Source organism: Blennius ocellaris (assembly GCF_963422515.1).
Source record: "Blennius ocellaris genome assembly, chromosome: 13".
Taxonomy (NCBI): domain Eukaryota; kingdom Metazoa; phylum Chordata; class Actinopteri; order Blenniiformes; family Blenniidae; genus Blennius; species Blennius ocellaris.
The window spans coordinates 13638302-13650239 of record NC_137662.1 but is presented as its reverse complement, the minus strand read 5'-3'; the positions used below and the strand labels follow the sequence as shown (position 1 = coordinate 13650239).

General features: G+C 40.5%; 1 protein-coding gene across 2 annotated transcripts; it reads right to left on the bottom strand.

Moving 5' to 3' along the window:
- Window positions 1–593: 593 nt before the first annotated feature.
- LOC308138842 (FERM domain-containing protein 6) lies at window positions 594–11044 on the bottom strand. 2 transcript variants are annotated; one of them, XM_080508116.1, is made up of 14 exons: window positions 10905–11044; window positions 8053–8248; window positions 7814–7904; window positions 6181–6260; window positions 5939–6015; window positions 5654–5849; window positions 5383–5538; window positions 4857–4922; window positions 4354–4422; window positions 4078–4252; window positions 3372–3656; window positions 2433–2564; window positions 1931–2001; window positions 594–1837 (listed from the first exon to the last, which is right to left on the bottom strand). In XM_080508116.1, exons 2-14 carry the CDS (start codon window positions 8128–8130, stop codon window positions 1547–1549), a joined length of 1767 nt encoding a protein of 588 aa, XP_080364242.1. In that variant the 5' UTR covers window positions 8131–8248; window positions 10905–11044; the 3' UTR covers window positions 594–1546. The 2 variants fall into 2 exon arrangements, with proteins under 2 accessions (XP_080364242.1, XP_080364243.1); XM_080508117.1 differs by lacking the exon at window positions 1931–2001 and having other exon boundaries at window positions 1617–1837.
- Window positions 11045–11938: the final 894 nt, after the last annotated feature.

Sequence of the window (11938 nt, the reverse complement as noted above, 5' to 3'; positions counted from 1 at the left end):
GAGATACACGTCAGCCTCATACCCTGCTCCCTGCCGCCATGGGCAGCACGTTTTCCTCCAGGAATGTAAACTTCCGTAAACGTCACTTCAAACTCTCGCGAGACGTCGAGACAAGAGCGCGAGAGTATGGTAGATATTTTTTTTAGTTTTAATCAGTCTTTCAGGACATTTACAAATAGGAAACTCAACACAAAAATCAACAACCCTATAATTAGCTTTCATATGTGATTAAACCATTTATTTTAAGGTATTTACTAATATGAACAACTAAACCTCACCTAGAACCTCTCATCAGAATGTTCAAAAAGCCCATAATGTCACTATAATCCATATGCAGGAAAAGATGCAATCCTATTCTTTATCAGTGTGCATTTTTGTGAACTGAAGTCGGTATTGGATTATGAAAGACGAATATGAAGTCACTATAGTAAAAGCATTCTTCGTACAAAGGTACGATCATCACCCTTTCTGCTGCCAAGTAGGTTGATCATCAGTCAAATAAAATAAGTGAATCATATTTACAGAGAAGTGGCACAATGTTAGACAAAGAACAATTTCTGGGTTCAGTTGAATTAAGAATTTATTTTCACCTTTAAAAAAAAACAGTGTTTCAGATTTGTTTGTTTTTTTAAAAGCAGTTTTGTGATATAATATTGGTACAGAGTAAAAGTTTCAGTTTAATGACCAACATTTTTTCCTGCTGACCTCATACTAGCTAAAGACAGCTCGTCAATAGCCCACCAATTATGACTTACAAAACAGACAATGCATGAATGAAAATAATTTTTTAAAAATAAGCCTTTTTGTTGGGTGGCAGGGTTACATATTACAAAAATACTGCAGATTTATAACAGATTTAGTGGCTACAGAAATAGTGCTACACAAATAATACTTTTCTGTTGTAATTATGACCACGGGAGGACCATATAGAACAGAGGAGCTTTGGATGAATGCATTGCCAGCTGTAAAGAGGTTCGATTTTCCACACCAGTGGCTACATTCTTGACGAAGACTAATAGGAAAAGCATGACAGAGCACACCATACAAAAACACGGTTCATTATAAAATCTGATTTTAAATAGAAAAGGAACATAGCAGGATACATAGCTTAGCTTCAGAGAGTCTCCTTAGTAAAAGGATGTGTTTGTTAAAAAATAGGTTAACAAAGCGAAGTAAGCCACATGTTATGAATGCCCAATAAAACTGCATGATTTTTTTAAAAACCTATAAATGTCAAGGGCATACAATTTGACAGTGGCAACATGAACTCTACAAGAGACAATAAACCTGATTAGATGTGTTTTGTTTAGAGAGGCTGAAATGCAATAGAACAGTACAAGCAATATTTACACAATATACAACGATAATAAATACGCAGTGTTTACTTTTTGAAATGTCACTGAAGCACTTCTGTCATCTTATCCAAAGCTTCAAGGAGAGAAATGTAGCGTACAGCCATTCTTAAAAGAGAGTTTCATTGCTGCAACAACCATCGTCACTGTAACATCCACGTTGTGCTGCGAATAAAGAGGGAGAGCAGGTGCATTCAGAGGATGAATTCCAGGAACTGCTCATCACCCAACATGTCCAGGGTGAGGCAGTTGGTGGACCTGCGGCCGTAGAAAGAAGGCTTGGACTGGCAGTGCAACAGGGAGTAATAAGTGGGATCAACAGAGGTCTTTGTGTTTGTTGAGGCGTCTGGCAGCCCGAACGTGTAGCTGTGGGAGGAATCATGTGGCAGCGCTGTTCCCAGCGGTGCTGGAGGTGGGACTAGACGGACATCGTCTAAACTGTGGCTGTGCCGGTCCGCACAAACCTGGGCCCTGGATTTTATCATCTGCAACAGAAACGAGAGGAAAAAAATAAATGGAAGTAAAACATCCCAAAAGAAAACAAAGAAGCCGCGAGGAAGAGAAAACAGACGACTGACCTCTTTTAACACGTGTTGGTCACATGAATTTTCAGTTTCTGTCTCATCATCTCCGGGGCAATCTTTGATTTCTGTGAATAACACACAATTCTTCTAAGTAATTAAAGAACAATTAAAGTCCAAAAATTTGCGAATTCAATATTTGAATTAAGATTAAATTATTTCTTTTTAGTTACAAGATTCCCCCAAACTTGCTTGTTCTTACGTCTGGGACACTTGAAAGCGGTCAATTGAACAGTGGACCAATATTTGTTTCAGATCCTCTAGGCAGCAGCCAAAAACAGCTTTCCGAAAAGAACTTGCTGACAATGGAGTCACCGAATCAGAAAAACTGGGTGTCAATAATAAAAGGCTCATTTACATAGAGAAAACGATAAACAAAAGAGACTCAATTACTACTTAAAATCATAAGAGGACTGACCTACTTTTCTTAAGTTTTGTGTTTAATGTATTCCAAAATAATATAAAAAGTGGAAAAAAAACAAACAAACAATGAAATTACCTGTCGGCAGAGTATTTGAGGACAGCTGTGTACAGTCCACCGACACTCCTTGAAGAAGATCAGCCAGCTGGAACATTTCCTCAGGATCATCCACAAGAACCTCCTCTGGACCCCCAACATTTGTTTTTAGCTCTGGAAAAACATGTTTTAAAAATCAGATTATAAAAAAAACAAACAAAATCTGAATAAAATTGCTGTTATAAGTTATAAGTTTTATTCACTCAGTTATTTCTACACCCACAACATATAAACTAAAATATTTCAAGATTCTTTTAAACTTTTATATTGTTGATGGCCTCTTCAGTTCAAAAATCAGAAAAATGATTCTGATAGTTTGAGAAACTTTTCTTTATTATATTTTCAAACCTTACAAGCCATGGTTATTAGAACCAAACAAAAATGCTCCTGTTACCTAAATGCACATGTAATTAACATAAAATATAATGAAGTGTCACTTCTACAATACAGTGGAAATGGTCATTTTCTCAATACTTTCATTCCATATTTGAGGATGCGCCTGTATGAAAGTAAATGTATTAATTAAACACACCAAAAACACAATAAAATTGCATAAAGCTTGTAGTAAGGCATTAAATTGGACTAACAACATGATTATCTTTATTGAGCAACATGTTTTGCACAATACAAGGCCTCAGGGAGCACAACGTAAAACTATATGCAATTATCTGTAATGGTGTGGAGCAACTGAAAACCCCTGAACAGATGGCGACTGATAAAACACAGTTAATGTGTCGATAAATTACTTATTAAAGACCCAACTCTTTATATTGAGATTTCATTCAGTTACATATACTAGCTTTAGCATACGTTCACTTTTGTGGGTCCATTACTGTGAACATAGAAAGTTACGGTGAAAGTATTCGAAGCATTTACAAAGAATATGAGCAGAGAGGAGCCTCGGTGTGTGAATCCGCTCACCTTCCTCTGGACATCCTTCGTCCTCCATTCGAGCCTTGCTGCCCGCGTCGAATCCCGAGGTGCAGGAGCTGCCTCGGCTGGCTGTCGAGCTGAAGCACTTCTCTGCTCGGTGCCGACTTTCCTCCTCCATACAGGCCATGTCTGTGGAGATGCTGTGTTGTCGAGCATCTGCTTCGATTCCGGAGCTGCTGGTGGAGTGTCGGGACAAACCGGGGCTGCTTTCACTGCCGGGTGGGTCCAAGTCCAGGTCATCGCTGATGTAGGACTCTCGGTATCGCTGCTTCTCTAAAATGAAGAAAAATTCAAAAAACTTTCAAGAGAAAACAACATACTAGCTCATTTGAAGATATGGTGATTGACTGCAAAAAATAAATACATTATCACATGCACATAATTTAAAAAAAATATTTTTTTGCATTTGACTGTGCATATCTGTACTTTATGCTTGTTTCTTTACACAAGCTGTTAAAATTTGCTAGTTCCTCCCATACAGATCAATTTGTTCTCTCACAAAAGTACCACAGAGGTGAAACAATATTGTTACTTAAATAGTTATGTTTTGTTTTGTCATGAGGAGTTTGTTCTCAAGTTCTTCCTTCTGCTGAAGAAGTATTCTGCTGAGTTGACATGGCCCCAAACCAAACTGCAATTATTGCTGGCGCTCATCTTATACAACAGTCTTTGGAATTGCCGCCCCTTCCTTTACCTTTGCTTTGCTCAAGCTGGCGTAGGTGTTTGAGTGCAGGCTGAAGGCTGAGGTAGAGCTGGTGGCTGCTGCTCAGGTGCAGGAGGAGGTGGCGGGAGCGAAACGATGACCCGGTGTAATAAACCAGCTTCCTCGCCGACGGCAGGCCATCGGGCTGGATCTCAAATTTCTTGCCCTGAGAGAGCCAACATGGTATACTCGGTGTACATAGCTAAAGCCCATTAAATAATTACGAGGATTCCACTTAGTCGTTCGAGAGAATGCAAATGAGCATACCAGAAAGGTAAGACGCCCCACGTTGGACCAGGGGAAGTCATAGAGCAGCTGTCGCACATTGTTCACTTCCTATGAACACAAAAGACATACAGTAGAAAAGATCCAGAGTTGTAACCTACTCACTTGTGTTTCAACATTTTGCGATCAATAATCCGTTTTGTTTTTTTTTGGCGCCATCTGGACCTTGAAGAAACTGGCAGCATCCCGAGATATCTCACGGTCTGTTGGCTTTTAAACCAGCCAGGCTCGGAGAGCTAATCCCCCAGATGGCCCCTGATGGACAGATCAAACAACTGACAGGCACGGCGGGCGGCTCCAATCTACTGATGGACTGCTGTTAGTGGCAATCCCACACATTCCTCACACATCCAGGCGGACGTTGTAAAGGAACGATAGATACAGAGACCAAATCTTTGAGCAAAGGCAGATTCCCTGGGGTGTACATTCTGTATGTGCCGACATACAAAACTGTACATCAATAACACGCTGGCGCATGCACGCACCTGATAAACCTGCATTCCTCGCAGAGTCAGACCGAGCAGCGCTGTTCCTCTGTCCTCCTTTTTGTCCTGGACAAACGAATGATGAGATGTGAGAGAGGCATCTGAAAAGCTCAGATAACATAGCCGCTTCACAGTTCAACTCCCCACTCTGAGTTCACTGGGGAAGCACTGAGCTGATGCTAACAACTAAGTTAATGTGATAGCGCATTACGCAATGGATGGGCATGCCTTCAAAATATCACTGATGAGTGATTTTCAACATTGGGAGGACAAGAAACTGGAATAGATGGAGGGTTACATAATTGCCCCACAGTTGTTGGTTCGGCGAGGATCGAAGCCAAACTAACAATATGTGCGATAGTGTAGAACTACACGAGCACTGAAAACCAGAAATCCATTTCTCTCATACACAGTTAATTGTAAACTACTTCAAGCTCAGTTGATTTGCATGTTTTATTACACAGCTACAAAGAGTAAATAGCCTCTTCACAAAAAGTCCATTCAAATCAATGTAATCAGGATTAACCTTTTGCAGTCTGTAGAACCTGACAGGGACATCTTCCAGTTGACATGATTCTCTGATAAAGTGAAGGATGGCGTCTCGGGCTGACATGCCCCACAGCTCCTGGTGCACTTTCGGTCCATGGCAGAGGAGATAGTTGACGCCACGTTTAGCTATGATCTGCAGGAGGAAGGAACATATAGGATTCTGTTGTGAAGCTTTGTAAGGCGACGTCATTCAAAACGGTTCACATTTGATACGTTTTTACATTTCGCTGTTAAATTATGTTACCTACCCAGGGGGGAAAGTATTCCTTCGGTTCAAAGTAAGGGGCGACCTCCATAGCCTCCTTTGGCAGCGGGTGGTCACCGAGGTCAGCCTGCAGGGCGTAACCTGCCAGTTGGAAGTACACCTCCTCCTGCTGACGGCACTCTGAGCGAAGCACTCGCTCCCGCAGGTCAGAGTAGTAAAGATGCCGTGCCTTGCGTTCACTGGATCCGTAAACAAAGATTCATTTAGCAAAAAAAAAAAAAAAAAAAAAAGCTTGTGCAGCAGTGAGAAGATGAACTAAACAACGCACCAAATGAGTCGACCATTCTCCACGTAGTATTGGACTTTAAGGCAAAGTACCAGAGGCAATGGTCTCTTCTGTAATCCCTGGACAAAAAAAAAAAAACACGTCAGCATCTTTTTGTCATGCTAAATAAAAAGCACTGACATGTAGGCCACTGAACCGTTTCCCTCCTAATTAAATGTCACGCATTAACATGGTTCAGATCAATCAACTCCTCAGATAAAGTTCTGTACATTACTCCGCTTTACCTTCACCGGGTCTTGCTTCCACTCCTTAGGAAAGTACTTGGTCAGTTTCTCCTCCATGTCCAAAAATATGTGCTCATTGTCTGCGACGGAGAAAGACAATCAGAAAATAGAGAGAAACAAAACAATAATGTAACCGAGCGTAAAATTCGCCCAACAATGGGATTCATTAGGGCAAAAGAAAAAAGCCCTTGTTCTTCCGTTTGTGAATGAGGCTACAGGGAAGCTATACAACAATGCCAATGGGAATGTATCTATCTTCTTATTAAGCTGCAAATACAATGCGGCGGTGACGAGCTGTGTTGTTTCAACATGTGGAGAAATAAGAAGATGAATTCAATGCGACTCTTTTATCTTCATCTCAGTTAATCTGCATTACAAATTGTTTGCAACGTGCACCGAGGGATCATGGGGGATGCGGCATCGTTCTCCGCCTGCGCCCGTGACTCATGACGCAGGCATTTTCTGTTTGATCGACCTTATCTCCTTTGTTCAACTTTGCCTAGTCAAATCACGCTCCCCAAGCCGTTTCACAATCTGCCCCTTCAATCATCCCCTCTCTGACTCATTCCAACTCCTTCACCTCTCATCCCTCATTGAGGCCTTTGAGTAAGAGTTGAGTAAGGGGCAGCTTGTATCATGATGAGTCCACCCCCCCACCCCCCACCCCCCCCCCCACCTCTTTGCCTCCACTCCCATTCTCCCCTTCCCATCATCAATCCATCCCTCCTCAGTGAAGCAGAGGAATGCAAGGGGGCATTCCAGGCTTAATGAAGTTAATATTGCAGGAATCCAGGCCTAAGTGATCGCCAAACACCACAAAAACAAAAGCCTGCTTGTTCAAGTGGTGAGCCACACAAGATTACCGACTCATTCCAACATATTTGTACAAGACGGACACGAGAAAATATAGAGTTTAGGCCTTTGTTCAGTCATTAAAGTGGATTATACCACCGGGTTATGGAGACTGAAAAGCAGGGAGATCTTCTTTTTGCTCAGTGAAATGCTCCCCAGTGCTCCTAAAATATTATATAAACTAGCGCCAGTGCAAAAATCCAACCCTAATTGTAGTGTTTAAATTTCAATTGTGAGGGTGCTGAAATGCAGTACTTTGAATCATTTGGTGTTTCAATCAATACCAATGTGTAAGCGAGGGCAGCGGTTTTCAAATTGTTTGGCAGGCCTCCAATTGGGAGAAATATCTGGTGGTCCAGGAGATGTCTGATCTTGCTGAGACTGCTGAGATAGTGAGGACTGAAATGTGACTCAAGCTCTGTGAGGTATGCTTGAATTCAAAACACCTGCTTAAATTTGCATATCATGTTGAGGCAAATTATCTTACAGTATATTAACACTTCCATTGCTGATCAAATAAAATTTGCAGTGAAACAAGAAAAGCAAAACTTTTATTGCAATTTTGTGTATAAAAAGACAGAGATATAGTATAGAATGTACTTAAGACACGAACTGAACTAGTCAACCAATGATTTTACTGCCCAGACATGCAAACAGTCGTTAACATGAAAGACCTTAGAAAGTCCTGCACTCATGTCTATCAGGGAGCCGATTCCTCAATGCTTTGTAGATACTGTGCTTCAGAGTGAAGAGTTATTTCAGGTTCATGGCCTGAACTCACCTCTGACCACTGTGAAGCCGAAGAAATGCAGCTCTTTGACTCCAAGAATCTCTGCCACACGGTTAAAAACATCCTGCCCAGTGGACTTTAGCTGGAACGGGTGAGGAAGACACACAAGGCTGCATTCAAACATGTCCTCGCAATGGACAAACCTGCACCATGCAACCCCACAACCGTGCATGCAGAACTGTGACCACCTGTGAATCATTGCTGATAGTCTGGATGCCTTGAACACTCACCCCGACAGTGATGTCCAGCTGGTCTTTGTTGGGGAGTAGAACACAAATTGTTCTCTCCTGCTTTATCGAGGTGGACATGACGTCTTGTGTACGTCTGCGAGAAGCGCTCTCTGTGTTGAAATCTTTCAGTTTCTGCCTGTGCTTCTTATATTTCTCACTTTGTTATCAGTGCCTGGGCGCGTCATCCATACTGCATCTATAAAGATAAGAGGACATCAGAGTAAGATAAGCATTTAAAAAAAAAAAACAAAGAAAAGAGATTGAAAAGTTGTTTAGTACAAATAGTGAAAATAACTGAACCAGTATGTGTCTAGACGGACAGCAAAATCGAAATAATTTGTTTTAATTATATGACAAACTTCCACAAGTAACATGTAATCTTCTGTCCTGATGTGGTCTGAGCATGCTGCCAATTAGACCCAGAAAAAAAAAAAAAAAAAAATCCCATTCTCAGACTTAAGTACATGAATCTGTCCCATTATCCCACAACAAGATTAACTCATTATGTCTGTCCTTTTTCTTTCTTTTAACAATTTCTACAAATATCTTTGAGTAGGAGCAACCAAACGGAAATATAACAAGTTATTCAAGGTATTCCATCTTGATAAAAAATACAACTTAAATCATGTAATAAACAACACAGTGAAATAATTAGGAAACTAAACCAAGCTTACATCAAATACAAGTAAAAATCATTAAACGCAAACCTTCAGAAAATACCCATGCCTCTCTTATTTTTAGTTACTGCATGTTGTGCTACACATAATCGTGGACATATGAACACGTGCAAAGCAGTCTAACTGGAGGTCCACCTGAAACTTGCCCTGCTATGTTGACCCAAAGCCCCAACTGGTACGAGGTTCATCTGATTAACGTCTAAGAATCAATTAATCAGGTTAATTACTGCTGGCCGCCAAATCTGATCCCCTAAATCCTGCTCTGGACGATAACCACAAAAGAGAGCGAGAAAAACAAGTGACCAGGAAGTGAAGCAGTCTGCTCTTGTACCAACTGTCTTTAAGTTTTTCTTTCCAACCGTCTTATTTGTGTCATTGCACAATGAACGCTAAAGCAGTTCAGCATTCCAGTAAAAACACCAGAAGCCCAAGACCTTTCTCATTTTTTGCAAGAAGAACATAAAACATATCAAGAAATGTTTGCATATATGTGGAAAGTTTCTCAGTAAATGCTCAGGGTCACTGTATAAAACATTTGTCATACCAAATGTGATTTTCAGACGTGTTCAAACATGGTCTCACTGACATTTGGGTGTCAACAGAATGAAGAAAACCTGAAATTCCTGTAACTTCAACATCCAGCTCATTTATGATGTAGTCACACTCAACTGTATTTGTGGACTGGAAGTGTCGCAAATGGTACATTGCCTCAACAGAACCATGAGTAGCTTTTTAATGCCGATTCTGCATGAATACAATTTTTTTTTTTTACAAAAGCATGATTTACTATGGCCATTTTGCCCACTGCCAAGTCATTTGGATTCTCACCCCTTGCAAGTTTAGAAGATGAATAGATGCATGAATCATTCTACTTCTAGAGAGCAGAGTAAATTGATACTCTGGATGGTGAGAGTACTAAAATGCCAGCTACATCTCAAGGCTTGAGGTGATAAAAGGACAGATTGGAACAATGCATGTTCAATTTTAGTTTCTTTTCCTTGATTTTAAAAAATTAGAAGAAGAAAAAGATGCCCATTTAAGTTTAATTATGGGTCAGATGTGGCTCCTTTGATAGAGTGGTCATCTCTCAATGAGAATGTTGCAGGTTTGATTCTCCTGGAAGCGTCCTTGAGCAAGACACTGAACCTCAAACTGCTCCCATTCGATAGACTAAACACCTTGCATTGGCAGCCGCCTCTATTAGAGTGTGAATGTGTGAATGTGATTAATGGTGTAAAGCGCTTTGGGGACAGCTCAAGCAGTGGAAAAGCACTATATAAGTGAAATCCCTTTAGCATTTTACCATTCAGTTAGTGAGACTAAATTCCCTGTAGTTGTGAAAGTGAGTGACTGCATGTCCCTCTGTTTCTCCCATGTGATCGACTGGTGAACTGTCCAGTGTGTTCCCTGATAAAGCAGTATGGATGGATGGGTGGATGGAGAAAACACATATTGAAAGCAATCAGATTACAAAAAGAACTAACATTCATTCTGGAGACTAAATATTTACAGCACAATATACTTGCAAAACAATTATCAAATTTTCATTTAATGTTTTAAATTATTTTAAAAAAAAAGTATCTGCAGTCTGCAAACACATGCTTGAATCTTGAAAAGTTAAATGAGGACAGATCACCTGAACTAAACGAGATATGTAAAATGCACTAGATCTGCATTCTGTCAACTAAACAAGTTCACCGTCAGTTCAAAGTGACTGCACGTCTGTAGACATCCCCCGTGTTGCTGAGCAGGGGGAAACCTGGCGTCACATGAGAGCAGCCATCTGTATGCTTTAATTCCCTTGCAAGACTGTTATAATCCCTGCTTCTGAGCACACTGCTGGCTGGTGGAAAGACAACATCAGGGACCCCCTCCACTGCCCGCTAAAACCTAACAAGAAGACCAGGGAGGGGGGGTGGAGGGTGTTATCCTGTACACGCAATCCAACTTTAAAACTATTTAATCAGACACATGTTTTTAAGCATTTCTGAAATGTGCTTCAGTGGTGATGTAAATGTGAAAAACTGTCCTATTTAACACTCTTTAAGTTAAATAAAGGCTTTATGAGTGAGCAAAAGAAAGCTTTATGGGCGTGTATTTTCGGGAGCGCAACAAGTGCATCACAAACTCTGACGGTTCATTTCGCGAGTTAAGAAACATGCAGGAAATACTTACCGTCTCGTTATAATAGGCGGAGGAGGTGAAACGACACTCGCGAGTTTTCTTGGGTCGTATTTAAAGTCAGCTTTGCTTGTAATCCGAGCAGAGCAGAAACATTAAAGGAGTGAGGAGAGCATCAGAACTCTACCCCTTTTAGTTAAAGCTTCTGTGAACTCAGCTTCAACAAGACCGAAGCCCAACCAGCGAGCCGTACCATTTAAGGAAAGTTGTAGGGGGACAATACTTTGAGTATTCATATTTTAAGTGTTTACAATGCTGTCAGGCCTTTTCCTGTCATAGTTTCTAGTTGGATGACATCGATATAAACTAAATAAACACTTTTTTTTTAATCAATGTAGGTATATTATTGTCTAAATGTTTTAATTTGACATGGCAGGCACCCCTCATTTCTGTACGAGTAAAGTGAGTCACGCAAATGTCCACATCCAAACAGCATAGTTTGGCTTTTCATGTGGCGGTACCAGGGAGTGGTAACAACAGACTACAGGGTTTTCCTGGAAATGCCTGAACCTTATCTAAATCTATGACAGTTTTCAGGAGTTTGAGCAACAGGCTTTGTCTCTGAAGGATGGACTGCACTGCTCTTTCCCAAACTCTGGTCTGGGATGTTTTTTGGGCCACCAGTTAGAAATCTCAGGGGGCCCAGAGGCTTTGCCTTCTCCGAAGTTGTAAAATTTAACATGCCATATAAAACCGTAAGACTTTTTAGAGTCTAAAGCAATCCTGTTGGTGTGGCTGTGTCCACTGCTGTTTGATTTGACAGTAAAGTTTATACAAATCAGGTTTGTTTAGATCACTGTTTAAAGCAACACTGAATGATAAGTCTGTTTAGTGTTATTATTATACTATATATATATATATATATATATATATATATATATATATATATTCAGTGTCATTCAACTTACCATAGACATTGCACTACTCTTAGGATATGTTGTTGAGGTAGAAAAAAATGTCTCCTTTTCCATCATCTGGAAAAGTATAGACCTTTACAAACTTTGTCAGAAATGATCTCTTCTTGTAAC